Source organism: Bombina bombina, chromosome 4, assembly GCF_027579735.1.
Source record: "Bombina bombina isolate aBomBom1 chromosome 4, aBomBom1.pri, whole genome shotgun sequence".
NCBI lineage: Eukaryota > Metazoa > Chordata > Amphibia > Anura > Bombinatoridae > Bombina > Bombina bombina.
Genome location: NC_069502.1, coordinates 428,622,421 through 428,640,475, shown reverse-complemented (window position 1 = coordinate 428,640,475; position 18,055 = coordinate 428,622,421). Strand labels below are relative to the sequence as shown.

The 18,055-nt window shown below is 38.2% G+C and overlaps 1 protein-coding gene across 3 annotated transcripts in view; it reads left to right on the top strand.

The window, feature by feature from the left end:
* Positions 1 to 18,055, top strand: part of LPP (LIM domain containing preferred translocation partner in lipoma) — a 725,513-nt gene that overhangs the window by 696,585 nt on the left and 10,873 nt on the right. For all 3 annotated transcript variants that reach the window (XM_053710250.1, XM_053710253.1, XM_053710252.1), the window contains exon 7: positions 7,302 to 7,480. In XM_053710250.1, the coding sequence (XP_053566225.1) occupies positions 7,302 to 7,480 (179 nt within the window). The remainder of the gene's footprint in view (positions 1 to 7,301; positions 7,481 to 18,055) is intronic.

The following is an 18,055-nucleotide window of genomic DNA, read 5'->3' as shown; positions in this document are numbered from 1 at the left end:
CTACTAGAGCTGTGGCTTCCACTTGGGCCTTTAAGAATGAGGCCTCTGTTGAACAGATTTGCAAGGCTGCAACTTGGTCTTCACTTCACACTTTTTCAAAATTTTACAAATTTGACACTTTTGCTTCTTCGGAGGCTGTTTTTGGGAGAAAGGTTCTACAGGCAGTGGTTCCTTCCGTGTAAAGATCCTGCCTGTCCCTCCCGTCATCCGTGTACTTTTAGCTTTGGTATTGGTATCCCATAAGTAATGGATGACCCGTGGACTGACTACACTTAACAGGAGAAAATATAATTTATGCTTACCTGATAAATTCATTTCTCCTGTAGTGTAGTCAGTCCACGGCCCGCCCTGTTTTTTTACGGCAGGTCTAAATTTTAATTAAACTCCAGTCACCACTGCACCCTATAGTTTCTCCTTTCTCGTTTGGTTTTGGTCGAATGACTGGATATGACGTAGGGGGGAGGAGCTGTATAGCAGCTCTGCTTGGGTGATCCTCTTGCACTTCCTGTTAGGGAGGAGATATAATCCCATAAGTAATGGATGACCCGTGGACTGACTACACTACAGGAGAAATGAATTTATGAGGTAAGCATAAATTATATTTTTCTAGAGTATGAAAGTGACGATTAGGGATACCCATGACACTACACTTTGCATTCCAAATGTATGAATAGTAATACTAAAACCTGCTACAAGGGATATATGTTAAAAAAAAAAAAAAAAAATCCAACCAATACATACAGTAAAACATAAACTAGGATAATCGTAATATGACCTTCCTTTTTTTTTTTTTTTTTTTTTGTTTAATTGAAATAGTATTGTATCCGATGGTAATTAAAAATAATAGGCTGATATAATCTGGAGAATAGTAGCTTAATTGACATCAGATATTAGTTATAAGATAAGAAACCAGCGGGCAAGAGCCGCTCCAAGGAATATTAAATTAGCAAAGTGTGACTGAGCTTAGTAGGTGTTGATCAAGGAAGAGCTACATATAGGTACATAATCTGGAGGGTATAAGGATAATGTGGAGCAACCTGGCTTATTATGGTGTAGGTGGAAGAGATACTAAAAATGTAATACATTTCTCAGCCGTAAGTCACCTATTAAATTAGAGTGATCAATAGGGGTATACTAAAATAGAGATTAGTACATACTGGGGGTTATATGTTATAATGATATAATGATGCATGTGGGGCCATTAACAAGGTCTATGTGTCAATAGGGGTGAAGTAGCTTGTTATGTATGTTGTATAATCAATTTTAAATGATATAGCAGGGGTTGAAAGTTATAGGGGCTTATGGCAATAAATGAAGTCTAAATCTTATCTAAATGTTCCCCAAGTGGGCTGTGTATAACTCAAGTTAAAATTGATGGTTGAATAGGTTGATCTTGCTTTATACATAAGCTATGTCCCCACAGTTCAGTAGGATGTGCTGTAAGTAGATGCATCTACAGAGATTTCTGGTTATAGATACAAATATGTCCATTTGTGCTTACAGTAGCCTGTCTAAAACATAAGGTCTGCTCAATTAAGAGCTATTATAGCTTGTATAGTAAAATAAGAGGAAAATAGGTAGTAGAGGATACACAATAAAAATAGCTGACTATAATTAAACATGCAATGTTGCCAAAAATGTATGTGGAGAGTTTATATGCGGTTGCGTCACCTAGGGGCAATAAAGGTGAGACTCTCCAATCTGCCAGGGAAGATGACCAGGGGTTTAGCAGGTTCACATTGGGCAGCACACATACATCTGACATATATCGAGAGTGGGAAGAGGGATTATTAACATGAATAGACCCATAGAAACACATGCATTCAAGAATACTTAAAGGATATATCAACATTATAGAGGTGACTTCTGGCTGGATAAAACATTTAGCAGTAGAGCAGAATACATATAGAATACAGCATCTGCTGAACATAATGCAGGCTAAGGTTTTCAATGAAGTGTGACTAAACTAACAGTGAACAACTTCCTCCTATTACATAGGGAATCAGGCCTGTGGCCATCATGAATGACATACAAATAGGAGGAAAAAGGTGCAACTTGTCTAATAATATTAAGGCCAAAATATGTAAGTTTATCAGTCCTGAGTGTTATTCCGACAATCTACCGCTTGCTGGCTAGTCAGAGTTTTGGGGTCCCAAATCACTATTTCTACGTTAGAGGGAGTTCGTCCCACAAAGGGCAACCACGATGGTGGATAGATGGGACCCCGTCTTCCACATATGGGGCTCGAAAACAGCCAGGAGCCGGAGTGAGGTTGAACGCCATGACCAGTGAGGAGCTGTGTATCGCGGCACTGAGTCTTTAGTAATAACAGGAGATATAGCGCCAAAGGTCACAGCTCTTACAATGCACATGGAGTCTACGATTCCATCTGTCATGGGTCTCTCTGATAAGGTTGAAGTCGGCACTGGCTGACCTCCACCCGGATGATTGGCCGCCTCAAACTGGGCAGTAGTCACATCCCGAAGCTTTCCTGGTGGGTATCACACGGGCTGAAGATGTTCCTCAGATGCCACATCAGCTGTAGACAGGGGGAGCTCTGGGGTCTCGTGGCGAGTCTCCGAGATCGGCTCTATAAACTCTGTTGCAGGATCTGTAGTCAGAACTGTCGTCAGTAGAGGTGAGAATGGCGCAGATGTGGTGACCACCTGTTGGGCGATGTTTCCATCGTCTTCCTCCATGAGGTCATGTTTGATTGTGGCTGTGAGATCATGAAAACCTTTCTCTGCCTTAGCATTAATCTCTGCTAGTAAGATATAAATAGTTACGTAGAACTCCTCCATCCTCAATCAACAGTGAGATGTTCCTGTTTTATCCGGGGAGCCGGGGGGGATCGTGACAGGTGGTGTAATTAGGCCTCCTCCTGATCATAGATGCAGTCCGATTTTCAGGTCTTTAGGCTCTGTAAACTGCTTAGAACTGGCCCCAAACAATGTGTAGGAGGTTTAGAAGATAAATATTTCCAACTTTAATCTCTGATGGCCGTCTGATATATAGAAGATCAGAAAAAAGCTAATTTTTCTTTAGGAGCTTCAGGATCTGCGACTAGTCATGGCCGCTGTGTAGACACGCCCCAGGAGTTAGCTGTTTTGACAAGAAGGGTTTTGTTGCTTAAGTCATGGCCAGATGACATGGTTTCTAAGACCAGACATTTGACCCCTCCTTTTCAGGGAAATATTTTATTTAGTCCTTTTTGGACAAAATTATTTCTACCATGACTGGAGGTAAAGCAGTCCTAAGGGGGGGGAAAGCAGGGCTCCTAATAGTTTTTGTTTCTTTTGTCAATCCAGAAACCAAAAATCCTCCATTTTTTCACCAAGCAATGATTCTTTTAAAACTTTCTGGAAGTCTTCTTTCACTTGCAACAAGTTCAAACAGTGAAAAAAGCCCTCTTTTTCTACCAAGTCAGTATGAAGGTGTGCCCTGATCGGGATACTCTTCTGGTAGGGTGCAGATTTTGCCTTTTTCAGAAGGCCTTGGCTTGGTATGCTCAAGATCCCTGGGTTTTGAACATTGTTAACTAGGGATACAAAATAGGCTTCATATCAAGGCCTCCCAGAGAAAAATTTCTTCTGTCCAACATTCCAAAGAACGCTGTGAAGGCACAAGCCTTTGTTCAATGTGTTCAGGATCTTGAACTCATTGGAGTGATACTTCCAGTCCCTATGTCGAAAAAAGGCCAGGGTTTTTATTCCAACCTTTTTATAGTTCCTAAAAAGAGGGAACATTCCAGCCTATTCACGATCTAAAAACATTAAACACGTTTTTCAGGGTTCCTACCATCAAAATGGAAACAATATGAACCTTGTTCCACAATGCCAATGCATATCCACCATAGATTTGAAGGATGCTTACCTTCTTATAACAATTCACAAAGAGCATTATCAGTAGCTTAGATTTGCTTTTCTGGACAAACATTTTCAGTTTGTTGCTCTCCCCCTCTCTTTTGCGCTCTCTCCCCCTCTCTTTTGCGCTCTCTCCCCCTCTCTTTTGCGCTCTCCCCCCCCTCTCTTTTGCGCTCTCCCCCTCTCTTTTGCGCTCTTTCCCCCACTCTTTTGCGCTCTTTCCCCCTCTCTTTTGCGCTCTTTCCCCCTCTCTTTTTCTCTCTTTCCCCCTGTCTTTTGCTCTCTTTCCCCCTGTCTTTTGCTCTTCCCCCTCTCTTTTGCTATCTCTCCATCCCTCTCTTTTGCTCTTTCTCCATCCCTCTCTTTTGCTCTCTCTCTTACCCTCTCTTTTGCTCTCTCTCTTACCCTCTCATTTGCTCTCTCTTCCCCTCTCATTTGCTCTCTCTTCCCCTCTCATTTGCTCTCTCTTTCCCCCTCTTATTTTCTCTCTCCCCTCTCTTTTGCTCTCTCTCCCCCTCTCTTTTGTTCTTTCTTCCCTCTATTTTGTTCTTTCTTCCCTCTATTTTGCTCTTTCTTCCCTCTGTTTTGTTCTTTCTTCCCTCTGTTTTGCTCTTTCTTCGCTCTGTTTTGCTCTTTCTTCCCTCTATTTGCTCTTTCTTCCCTCTATTTTGCTCTTTCCCCTCTCTTTTGCTCTCTCTCCCCCTCTCTTTAGCTCTTTCCTATCTCTTTTTGTCTCTCCCCATCTCTTTCTATTTCTCTCCCCTCTCTCTTGCGCCGACCACACAACCGACCATGCTCGGTCATGCCCACGCTCCCCTGTCCGGCCACGCCCACTTTTGCCCGCAAACAGCATGTCAGGTAAGGCCAGGTGTGTTTGTCCTTGTGCTGTCTCTACTGCGCATGACAGCTTCGGACAAACACACTTGGCCTTTTATATTATAGGAGATACAGTGGATATAAAAAGTCTACACACCCCTGTTAAAATTTCAGGTTTCTGTGATGTAAAAAAATTAGATAAATTATTTCAGAACTTTTTCCACCTTTAATGTGACCTATAAACTACACAACTCAATTGAAAAACAAACTGAAATCTTTAAGGTGGAGGGAAGTACAAAAAAAAACTAAAATAATGGATGTAGCTGTGTTCAGAATTAAGCAATCACATTCAAAACCATGTTAAATTAGAGTCATCAGACACCTGCCATAATTTAAAGTGCCTCTGATTAGCCCCTAATAAAGTTCAGCTGTTCTAGTAGGTCTTTCCTGACATTTTCTTAGTCACGTCCTACACAAAAGCCATGGTCCGTAGAGAGCTTCCAAAGCATCGGAAGGATCTCATTGTTAAAAGGTATCAGTCAGGAGAAGGGTACAAAAGAATTTCCAAGGCATTAGATATACCATGGAACACAGTGAAGACAAGTGGAGAACATATGGCACAACAATGACATTACCAAGAACTGGATGTCCCTTCAAAATTGATGAAAAGACGAGAAGAAAACTGGTCTGGGAGGCTACCAAGAGACCTACAGCAACATTAAAGGAGCTGCAGGAATATCTGGCAAGTACTTGCTGTGTGGTACATGTGACAACAATCTCCCGTATTCTTCATATGTTTGGGCTTTGGGGTAGACGGCAAGACGGAAGCCTTTTCTTACGAAGAAAAACATCCAAGCCCACCTAAATTTAGCAAAAACACATCTGAAGTCTCCCAAAAGCATGTGAGAAAAGGTGTTATGGTCTGATGAAACCAAGGTTGAACTTTTTGGCAATAATTCCAAGAGATATGTTTGGCGCAAAAACAACACTGCATATAACCAAAAGAACACCATACTCACAGTGAAGCATGGTGGTGGCAGCATCATGCTTTGGGGCTGTTTTTCTTCAGCTGGAAATGGGGCCTTAGTCAAGGTAGAGGGAATTATGAACAGTTCCAAATACCAGTCAATATTGGCACAAAACCTTCAAGCTTCTGCTAGAAAGCTGAACATGAAGAGGAACTTTCATCTTTCAGCATGACAACGACTCAAAGCATACATCCAAATCAACAAAGGAATGGCTTCACCAGAAGAAGATTAAAGTTTTGGAATGGCCCAGCCAAAGCCCAGACCTGAATCCAATCGAAAATCTGTGGGGTGATCTGAAGTGGGCTGTGCACAGGAGATGCCCTCACAATCTGACAGATTTGAAGTGTTTTTGCAAAGAAGAGTTGGCAAATCTTGCCAAGTCAAGATGTGCCATGCTGATAGGCTCATACCCCAAAAGACTGAGTGCTGTAATACAATCAAAAGTTGCTTTAACAAAGTATTAGTGCACACTTATGCAACCATATTTTATTTTTTTTATTTTTACTTCCCTTCACCTAAAGATTTCAGTTTGTTTTTCAATTGAGTTGTACAGTTTATAGGTCACATTAAAGGTGGAAAAAGTTCTGAAATGATTTATCTTTGTCATTTTTTTACATCACAGAAACCTGCCATTTTAACAGGGGTGTGTAGACTTTTTATATCCACTGTATATACACACACATATACATGCAGAAAACAGTCTGAATCACTAGTCACAATGTATTAAAGTGTCTAATTTAAACAAGTAATACATTTGCACATATATTAACAAAACTTTTACTATTAACAGTCATTCTTCCAAAAGACCATAAGAATAAAAGCATTCCTGCACTGTTGCAGTAAAGTTATAATGAAACATAAACCATCTCCTAGTCAATTCTTTTTTAACTGTCCAGCTCTTATATATTATCACTTCCCTACTTATATATTATCACTTCGTTATATATATTAGACTATTATAGGGCTCAGCTGAGTCCTTAAAGACACACAGAACTGAAGTGACACAAAACTATCTTAGATCCTCTGTCCTAACAGCCAGCATCAATGCTTTCTAAGTTATTCTGGACTCCTAATGTGACTGATGGCAGAGGTGCAGGGGAGGAAATAGGCTCCAGTGTGTCAAATTACTATAAACAGAAGGAGAAACACAGCCCCTAACTCAGTTACAGCCCTCCAAATCCTGGGAGGGGACATTTCCAGGGACATACAACAAATCCAGAGACTGTCCCTAGAAAAAAGGGACTGGGTGCAACTATATGCATGAAATACATATTTTATTTTAAATTTTGTTATAAGCACTACCATCAAATAAAAGAATATTCTGTTATATAGATACAGTATATTTACAGTGTAAGATTGCAAATCATTGTATTAATCTTACATGGTACTCAAAGCTTTTCTGTATTTTGACTAAAAGAGAATATTTCAAAATGTATTACAGTGCTTAGTTTAAAAAAAAATGGATATTGGAGTGCTAAATAAACTATCTTTTTCTGTGGGATATGTCCTATTATATTTAAGCAGCTTTTACTTTTAAATGCAATTTTGTTTTTTAATCAAAGTTTTAATTGTTGAAATATTATTTTATTTGCAGCGAACTCTAGAGCAGTGCAATGTTTGTGCCAAACCAATCATGGAGAGGATTCTGCGAGCAACAGGAAAAGCCTATCATCCTCGTTGCTTCACCTGTGTTGTGTGCTTCCGCAGCCTGGATGGAATTCCTTTCACAGTTGATGCATCTGGCCAGATTCACTGCATTGAGGATTTCCACAAGTATGTTATAATTGCATTTCTTTCTCAGACTAAATAAAAATATGAGAAGAGCAGAAGGCTGCTCCAAAGAGTGTTAGTGTGTGTGTGTGTGTGTGTATATATGTATGTGTGTGTGTATATATGTATGTGTGTGTGTATATATGTATGTGTGTGTGTATATATGTATGTGTGTGTATATATGTATGTGTGTGTGTATATATGTATGTGTGTGTGTGTATATATGTATGTGTGTGTGTATATATGTATGTGTGTGTGTGTGTATATATGTATGTGTGTGTGTGTATATATGTATGTGTGTGTGTATATATGTATGTGTGTGTGTATATATGTATGTGTGTGTGTATATATGTATGTGTGTGTGTATATGTGTGTGTGTATATATATATATATATATATATATATATATATAAATAATCCGCTAAATACATTTGACAAAGTCATGTGATTTTAATGTTTGAATAAATCCATGCATAACATTTATTATACGGTGAGTGCTTCTCCCTGGACATATGTGTGTGTGTGTGTATATATATATATATATATATAGTACCACAAAATAAATGCATAATCGATATAGAATTCAAATATGTAATTAATGCATTTCTTGTATATTATATCTACAATAACCACTGGAAGATAAGTTCAGCCAGTGGAAAGACATTTTTGGAGGCTCATCATAAGATCTTTTATATATAGCAGTATTGTGATGTGTTTATATTTCTTATATATCTTAGTCTATTCTGTGTTTTATTTCTTCCCAGTGTGTTGTGTACAGTATATAAAAACAAACAGATAATTAGAAATACAGCACAAGATTCCTTACACATCATACCCCTCAAATATAACAGAAAATCAATACTGACATCTGTAAGTTTATATCTTGTTGTTTCAACTTCATATTCAAGGGGAAATTTAATTAGATCCCTGTGACAGAAATGGCTTCAGACCGATGCTAAAAAATCTTCCTAAAAACTGACATCACAGAGAGAAACAAAGCTCTTTTATACAAAACAGACATATCCCGTATACTTTAATATGGTGACAAGGATGAATCCTAATGAGCTGGGTTGCACAGTGTGACTCCTCTTTTGGAAGTCTATTTGGTACTTTACTGCCAGTATATTACATGTTAAGGACATGCTATATATGGCACCACATTGTCAAAATCTGAAATACAGGATAACAAATATAATTTTGGGTAATGACATCCAGATTTCCCAATGAATATCTGCCTTGATAAAGCTCAAATAAGAAAATATAAATCTAAAAATAATGTGCATGTTGTTGGCCATTGGTACAATTTATGTGGGAATACAACATTATCATTTATAAAACTAAATCCTTTTAAGGTTACCAATCTTACAGCTATGATACACACATATTCTAAGTGTTGCTGCACACATTACATGTTTCTCAATTGAGGTGTTACTTATTTAGTCTATTGACATGCTTAATGTATTTTTATATTATTTATGTACCCCCTCAATCTAATATCTGGTCAAACTTGTCTATCAGTCTGCTCATCTTTACAGTTCTGGTCTAAGTTAAGTTCTGCAGTTTCAGTTTGTCATGACTATTTGCCTCACCAGTGTATACTATTCAGGTGGCACATAGGGTTTTTCCTTATCTTTTATAAATCATTTATAGTCCATTATTCAGAAGTTATGCCGGTTATGCCGCCTTCATGTAATAGTAAACGTAAGCATGTTTCTTCAAGTTCCTGGTGAGGTTCAACCCAGTTTAGATCTCTGGTTCTGTTGATTCTTCACTGTTGAAGGGAATTGCTTTCCTTTTAGTTAGAGAGTTCACGCTCCCTTGTTAGGGATGTTTTAAAGCCTAAATTATCAGGACCAGAGACCCACTGAGGATAAGGTTTTTTTGGGGGGGGGGTTTACAGGAAAAAAAGGATTCCTCATGCTCTTCATTGGATTTAATACAGTTGGGAATATGTGCAAGCAAAATAAAATTTGTCTAATTCCAACGCTAAATCTGCATGAGAGGAGATTAAAGGGACATAATACTCATATGCTAAATCACTTGAAACTGATGCAGTATAACTGTAAAAAGCTGACAGGAAAATATCACCTGAGCATTTCTATGTAAAAAAGGAAGATATTTTACCTCACAATTTCCTCAGCTCAGCAGAGTAAGTTCTGTCTAAAAAGTTATACTCAGCTGCAGGTAAAAAAAAATAAATGAAGACATAAACAGCAGCCAATCAGCATCAGCAGTGCTGAGGTCATGAACTCTTTTACTGTGATCTCATGAGATTTCATTGTAAACTTCCTTACACTGAATAGGGAAATAAGATGAGAGTACATGAATGCTTGCTCCTTCCACTGTTCTGGGACAGACATGCTGATTTGTTGCTTAGAAGTCCTTTACAGTGGGATGTGGCTAATGAGAAACTTTTGAGGTAAAATCTTTCTTTTTAAATAGAGATGTTCAGGTGATATTTTCTAGTCAGCTTTTTACAGCTATGCTGCATTACCTTCCAGTGGCCTCCTTAACAGAGGTTCCTTTGGTCTCACGTATACTAGATCATCAGTAGATCTGGAGGCATCCCTTCAGTGTGTGCAGAATCTGGTGGATATGGTAGTAATTTTTCCTGTTCCTAGGTCAGAACGAAGGAGCAGGTTTTTTTTCCCAAGCTTCTGTTTTTTTAACTGTAGTTCTATGTATACGGAGAATCTACCCCGAATGGGAAGGAAATCCATTCTCTCTTGTATGCAGATGACCTGCTCCTCCTGTCCCCCACAGCAGTGGGTTTGCAGGAAAAACTAGACCTACTGCAGGCATACTGTGAGTCATGGGTAATAGAAGTGAATATGGAAAAAACAAAAGTCATGATTTTCCAGATAAAAAGCCAAAAAATATCCAGCAAAAACTCAAATTCTTATTGTTCTCTAAAGTGGTAGAGCACACATTAAATTATACATATCTTGGGCTTACACTGAGTGCATCAGGAAGCTTTAAACTGGCCATCAAAACACTGCAAGAAAAAACCCTTAGAGCCTTCCATGCAATCAAGAAGCTACTAGCCAGTCTAAACCCTCCTACAGAACTGTTACTTAAGGTATTTTAAAGCACCATTGTACCAATCCAGCTGTATGGCTGTGAGGTCTGGGGCCCAACACTGACCCAGAACTACCAAGAATGGGACAAAACTCTCACAGAAATTGCACATCTCCAATTCTGTAAATATGCATTGTGGGTACACAGGAGTGCCCCTAACAATGGTTGCAGAGCTGGGAAGATTCCCATTACTGATACCAATGCAAAAAAGGGTGTACAAATTCTGCTGTCACCTCACAAATAGTAATACAAGTACACTCCACCACCAAGCACTCTATGACCCAGCATCAAAAGCATTTAGAGAATATATATCAGACCTGCAAAACCACATCAGCGAAAGCACAGCCTATGAGAGAGTGTCACCAAACATCTTACAAACAGCTTTGAAGGAGAGGTACACTGGGCACTGGGAGGAACAGATAGGGCAACAGAACAAGCTGGAGTGTTACAGGTCTCTACAAAGAGAGTACAAACTAGCTGTAATGTCAAAGATACTATGTTGTAGTATGCAATAATTTAAATGAATCACAACTGCTAAGAGTATAGGATTTGTAGCAAGGTTTAAACTGGATAATAACATGAATTACTAAAAGAAGTAATGTCAGAATCCGAGTATAAACTTAGCAATTTGTTATAGGGAAAAATAGCATTAGATATTTCTATAGCTGTCTCGAGTAAATGAATACTGGAGGAACAACAGAAAAACCGTGTCTATAACCAGAGGAAAAATGAAACAGTGTTAACACAACAAAAATAGCTACTATGTCAAAATAGACCTCACCCACAATATATCACAAAATATGAGTAAATTTGGGTAGGAGATATTGTATCAAAGATAGCAGCTTGTAGAAAGGCATGGGGTTACTGAATGTACCTGGAAGGTAAACAAAGTTTTGGAGAATTGTAGAGAAATCTCACAGCTTGAAGCGGAGAAGCGGTTGCAGCGCTGGTGCCGAACAGGTTGGCGTGTGACGTCACAGCTCCACGATGCAGGGCGGAAGAATCAGCTGAATGGAGCAAGCTGACAGCAACGGCTGGACAAAGAGTCAATCCGGTATCAAGAGAGGTAGGCTGGTTTCAACAGGAGGAGTTGGTGAATCCGGAAAGGTAGATATTTGGTTGAAATCCCAAGAGGTAACAAAATACTAGAGCTCTGTTTGAATCACACTATGGTTAGTGGAAAACAATAACAAGCAAAGTGGAGAGGGGGGAGGAGGCTTAAATAGCATAGCAGGTGAATTGATCAGACAATTAAAGGCATATTCTCAGTAAAAGTAACAGGGTGTTGTTAGGCAATATGTAATCGTGACACTAGCTGAGTATCTCACAAGTGTCACCAACCCAAAGCACAGACAGATGCTCACTAAATACAGAATCTCTGACCACCAGCTGGAAATAGAGACTGGCAGATAGACAAAATGGAGACACAAGGCAGCCAGACAATGTGCACAGTATGACAGTGGGGACATAGAGACTGAAACGCACTTCCTCTTGTACTGTACAAGATACAAACTCTTAAGGGATAAATACTTCCCAGAAATAATGAAAGAAATCAGACTTCCCACAGATGTCTGAACAAGAAAGGCTATGTACTCTTAGGAGAAAAAAACAGAGCTACAAGGATAGTAGCAAAATATGTAACAGACTGTCACATGACCAGAACCCCCAATCAGATTAAATTAACTGTTATCATATTTACCCACTATACTCCTCCTTAAATAAATTATTGATCTGTTTTATTGTAACATATTACTTTAACATCACATGTAATAATGTCATGCTAATAAAGTATTCTTGGCTTGACTTGTTAGGAGACACTACATCAGCATTATTTTGTAATGAACAAACAGTAGGTGCATTAGTACTCAGAGAAACAGCAATAAATTGGTCTGATTGAATTAACAAATCTAAACAGGAGCGACATAAATAAGCTGGAGAAGGCACTTCAGCTTTCTAACAATAAGCACACCTAATAATAATAGAAAGGTGTTCAGGAGACTCAGTTTCTTGGATAGATTTAGGGACAGTCCGAGGTGCGTAAACTGATGCTCGGGTAAAGTATAGAAAGACTAAATGGGACATGTGTTAACACGATAAGTGTTAACCCGATGTGTGCAACCCAATGCGCGTAAACCAGAGGCTGCCATATGAAAATCTAAGGGAATAGTGAAAAGGAACAGTCCCAGTGCCATATATGTTACTAAATATATAAATAACTATAAAAGTGTCCAAAACATAGCTATATGAATGTCTGAAAGATACTTACCAATAGACACTCATCCACTAGCAAACAAGCAGCAGACAGTCAAACCAGTAGTGAAACATATCAGCAGAGGTTATGGAATAGGAGTATTGTGTAGATCCATAAAGGAAGGCAAAAGACAAGTCCCTGCAACCAATTATAGAGTGTTTAAGAAAAAAATTCCTATGAGGGGAAAAAAGAATCATAAGCCATATACATCCCTTTGATCGGGCCTCAATATAGACTGAAAACCCCTCTCTCTGAAGAATCAAATGCACATCTTCACTCTAAAACCACCTCCAGTGGAGGCAAAGTGAAGCTAAGGTATGTGCGGTTTTATAGAGCTCTTGGAGTTGGGGAATCATTGCCTCCTCCTAGTGGTAGAAAAGAGTAATTCCCAAGAGTAATGGATCATGGACTCTCGCTACCTGTATGAAATAGACAGAACAACCAATCAATGTATAAGTTCAAAAGAAAAACACTGTAAACCTCTAAGAAACGGAATCAAACTCCATGGAGGAGAGAGAGGTTTGATTACAGGTCTGAATCTAACCAGGGGCTGAACAAATGCCTGAATAATTGCAAAGACAAGCAAAACTTACTGAGTAAGAAAGCAGAAATTACAGAAATATCCTCCAAAGGGCTAACCGATAGTAGGCAGTAGCTTATGTCGACCATCAGGGGGGAACTTGCAGTTTCCTGGCAATTATGGAGGCGTCTCAGAAACTTTCATGGGCAGAAACCAATTCTTGTCTAGTCTCCAATTCATATCAGAAGTGAACAACTGGGAGGCAGACTTTCTCAGTTGTCCCTCTCTAAATCCAGGGGAGTGGTCTTTTCAGTATACGTCACACGCCGTGGTACCGGGTGTCGGCAGTGCGGTCCGTGTAGTGAGACTATCCAAAGAGTTCTGTATGAACTGACCTGGAGTATGTATAAAGCGGTGGATCAATCCGCTAACTCTGTATCCAAAAATCACAAACAAAATATACTGATAGAGTGCATGAAACCAATATTTATTGGTATGATTAAAACGCACAAAAGTGAATAACCAACATGGTCAGGCAGTAAATGTGCAACGGTCTGACTCGTTTCGCCCCCCTAGTGGTGCTTACTCATAGACTAGTCTATGCTTCTGAGAGATCTTTGCATTATTTGGATGTTGTTAGGGCATTGAAATATTACATTGATGCTACTTAGGATTTTAGACGAATTTCCATTTTGTTTGTTCTTTATTCTGGTCCTAGGAAGGGTCAGAAGGCCTCTGCTGTTTGTCTCTTGGTTAAAACTTATTAATGAATCATGCACTCTCACCACCATGAAAGAAATTTAATTTATCAGGTAAGCATAAATTATGTTTTTGAAGGAAAAAAACTAGAGAGAGAAAAACTATGAAATAAAGGCCGCTAGCACTAGTTTTCTATTTCTTTAAAATTATGTTTTTGAAGGGTTTTGTTTTGTTAGCACCTTTCGGCCAAGAGAGATGTGAATCTTCAGTGTTCTCCTATATACACCCTTTGGTATATGGTGCTTCATCAGCACAAAGCAATTTTATATACTTTGTCTGGTTTCCTATCTGTTTTCTCAGTAAAAATTTATCAGGAAATTGTGGTCTTTTTCTAGCACCCTAATCAAAAATCTTCTATGTGGGATTTTTGTTCAATCTGAATGTAGGCAGGGCGTTGAAATTTCTATTAAAATGTTTTATTGAAGGCTACTAAGGTTTTTGGCCAGTATAATCTTTCCCTGTTTAATTTTCTGTCTTTTGTAAAACTCAGGAGACAGCTTTTGTTTCCTTTGGCTTCTTGAATGAAGAGCTTGCTTCACATAACTTATGTGAAGGCGGGTCTGTCATTGCCTTACGTATTATAGCTCATTTGATTCGTTCTGTCTTCTTTTTTTTTTTAAGTGTTCAAGAATGAGGTATCAGTAGGGCACAACTGCAAGGTTGCAGCTTGGTCCTGTTTGCATACTTTCACAATACTTTATCAATTTGGGGTGTTTGCCTCAGCGGAGGCAGCTTTTGGAAGGAAGGTCCTTCAGGAGATGGTTCCTGGTAAATTGGTACCCGCCCAATTTTTCTTTTGGCGGTAGTTCTAGTTTGCACATCTTTACCCTACTATTTTTCTTGCTTCTTCCTCCTTTACTTGGCTATATGCGGTACTGGGAGGGTCAGGGAAGTAGGAGGGATATTTTTAGGAGCTATAATGCAGGATTATACTCCACATGTCTTGACAGAACATGGGAGAAAATTAGATTTATAGTTAACAATAAACCAGTTCTTTATGTTCAGCATTATGGCAGATAAAGGCCAATCCCCTTTCTGTCACTCTGCTACTGATAAACTTTTGGACAGTTACCTACCTTTAGCAAGTGGACACAGTAATAATTATTTTGTACAGAATTCTTTTTCATATGTTGCCACTCTAAATGTGGAAAAAAAATATTTACTGGTAAGTCTAGATCTTATTTCTCCGTAAGCATTAAGTGTACACTGGCGGTAATGCAAGAGCCAGAAATCCTGTATGTATATTTTCTGGATCTACAAAATGACATTGTCACCAATCACCAGTGCACGCTAGAACAATCTTATAAATCTAGCTAAATTATTTTTATTATTATTTTTGAGGGTTCATTATGTATAAGCACAGAATATTGTGGATATATTTTTCTTTTACTTTCTTTAAAAGAAATGTGATATAGGGTTAACATAATCATTTTTTGGAGAATCCTCACAACTTGCTAAAACATATGTTCATGTAGCTAATGTATCTTATTTTCTTATTTCTACTAAGCCTATGCGACTGCACTTATTGTCAAAGTAATTTATCTGCAATGCAATATTTCTATGAATATATTGCATTGGTCTGCCAGGACATCTTTCTCTATTTGAAGGGATAGTCAACACCAGAATTTTTGTTGTTTAAAAAGAAAGATAATCCCTTATTACCCATTCCCCAGTTTTGTATAACCAACACTGTTATAGAAATACAATTTTTACCTCTGTGATTACCTTGTATCTATGCTTCTGCAAACTGCCCCCTTATTTCAGTTCTTTTGACAGACTTGCATTTTAGCCAATCATTGCTCACTCCAGGCTAACTTCACATGCATGAGCTCAATGTTATCTATATGAAACACATGAACTACTGCTCTCTAGTGGTCAAAATGCTTTCGGATTGGAGGCAGTCTTCAAGGTCTAAGAAATTAGCATATAAACCTCCTAGGTTTAGCTTTCAACTAAGAATACCACAAGAACAAAGCAAAATTGGTGATAAAAGTAAATTGGAAAGTTGTTTAAAATTATGTTCCCTATTTAAATCATTAAAGTGTTTTTTGGACTTGATTGTCCCTTTAAGGTCAAACCACTTTATGACTCAAGACTCTTAGTAGTTCATTATTTGTTTTCCAAATTCTTTATAAAAATGTAGTACTTTTTTATTCCTAACCAAAATCACCAAAGCTAAAAAAAAAAATGAATACAAATCTGGAGTGTGGTTCCTTGAATGGCTGGAGTCATTGCTTTCACATGAATTATTTAAGTGCTTGAATTTTATACTGGAACTTAAGTCTGAATCTTCCGTGGAGTCGCCAGCTTAGCCCTAGGAGTCTCTAAGTGTATGTTGTCTCCAGTCATTGTCGATATCTCTTTCAACAACAAAAAATAACACTCTGGAGTAAGCAGCATATCATTTTTTCCTAGAAGCATTTTTGCCATTACATGTATATCGCAAATATGTTTCTATTCAAAGATGTAATTCGTCTATGTGTATTTATATTTTGACCGGAATATCCCTTTAAGGTAGAAATTACTGGGTGTAGCCCATTACTGCAGTGGCATCTGGATGTGTGGGTATTCTATTTACCAATTGGCAAAAACATGAAGACATAATATTTACATGTAAGAAGTATTCTTGTGTGAAGTTTTGGAAGGGACCTAAAACGTGCTTTGATTATGCTGTCAGATGTTACTTTTACATTAAATTCAGAGATTTATGCAAACAATTACAGGATCAGCAGAGTGTTTCCTCAATATATTTTTGTTGATTTAGCTGAAAATTCCCTAATAGCTGTCTCTTGGATAAGGTAACGTCTTTATTTGCTGCTATGGAAATTTTATTTTTTCACCCTAATCCATTTAATCCCTGGGTGGCAGAATCAAATCCTGGGTTGTACTATAAGAATTTTCCAATTCTTCTGTCTTTCTTTGATCTCTTTTCTTATTATAATGCTCTAAAACAATGGAAGACTCAAGGAACTGTTGTTATTGTGTGTGCTGATTTGATTGAAATGTGCAAAATATGCCCAGTTTTAGCTTTGACATGTAAATGTAAATGTGGTTTATCACAGGGTGTTGTAGTAAGTTGCAGTAATGTGTTTCTAATGTTCATGCTCTCATAGAATCTTCCACAAGATTAAATGTGCATGGACCCTTAAAGGTTGTAAATTTGCCCTGGAAAAACACTAAACAGCGCTTAACTTTAACAAACTACCCAAATATTGCACAGTCATAGGCTGCAGTCTGCTGTTTGCCAAAAAGAAATGCGGAGAAGAGTTAATCAATTGTGCACCCAGTGGACCGTTCCCTTGTACCCTAGAGTAGTGATGGCCTATTTGCTAATCAGGGAGGGCCACAGATCAATATCTTAGAAGCCTCACGTGCTGCATAAAAACGTATGGCTATGAAAGGGACAATAAAGTTAAAAATAAATCTTCATGATAGAGCATTTCATTTTAAATAATTTATCAATTTTCTTTTTCGTGTGTGTCAGTTGGCTTGCTATTTTAAAGGGACAATCTACTCCCGAATTGTTATTGTTTAAAAAGATAGATAATCTCTTTATTACCAATTCCCCAGTTTTGCAAAACCAAACTTTTTAGCTCTGTGATTACCTTGTATCTAAGCCTCTGCAAATGTGCCCCTTTATTTCACGGGTGTGAGCACAATGTTATCTATGAGCCTACCTAGGTTGAGCTTTCAACTAAGAATACCAAGACAACAAATCAAATTTGATGATAAAAGTAAATTGGAAAGTTGTTTAAAATGACATGCCCTATCTGTATCATTAAAGTTTAATTTTGACTTTACTGTCCCTTTAACTTAAATTCAGAAACCACACTCACTGTTTTCCTGTTTGGCCCTACTTTCTTGCCATATATACACTGACTAAAAATAGCTTTTCTTTCATGTAATTAACAAGAGTCCATGAGCTAGTGACGTATGGGATATACATTCCTACCAGGAGGGGCAAAGTTTC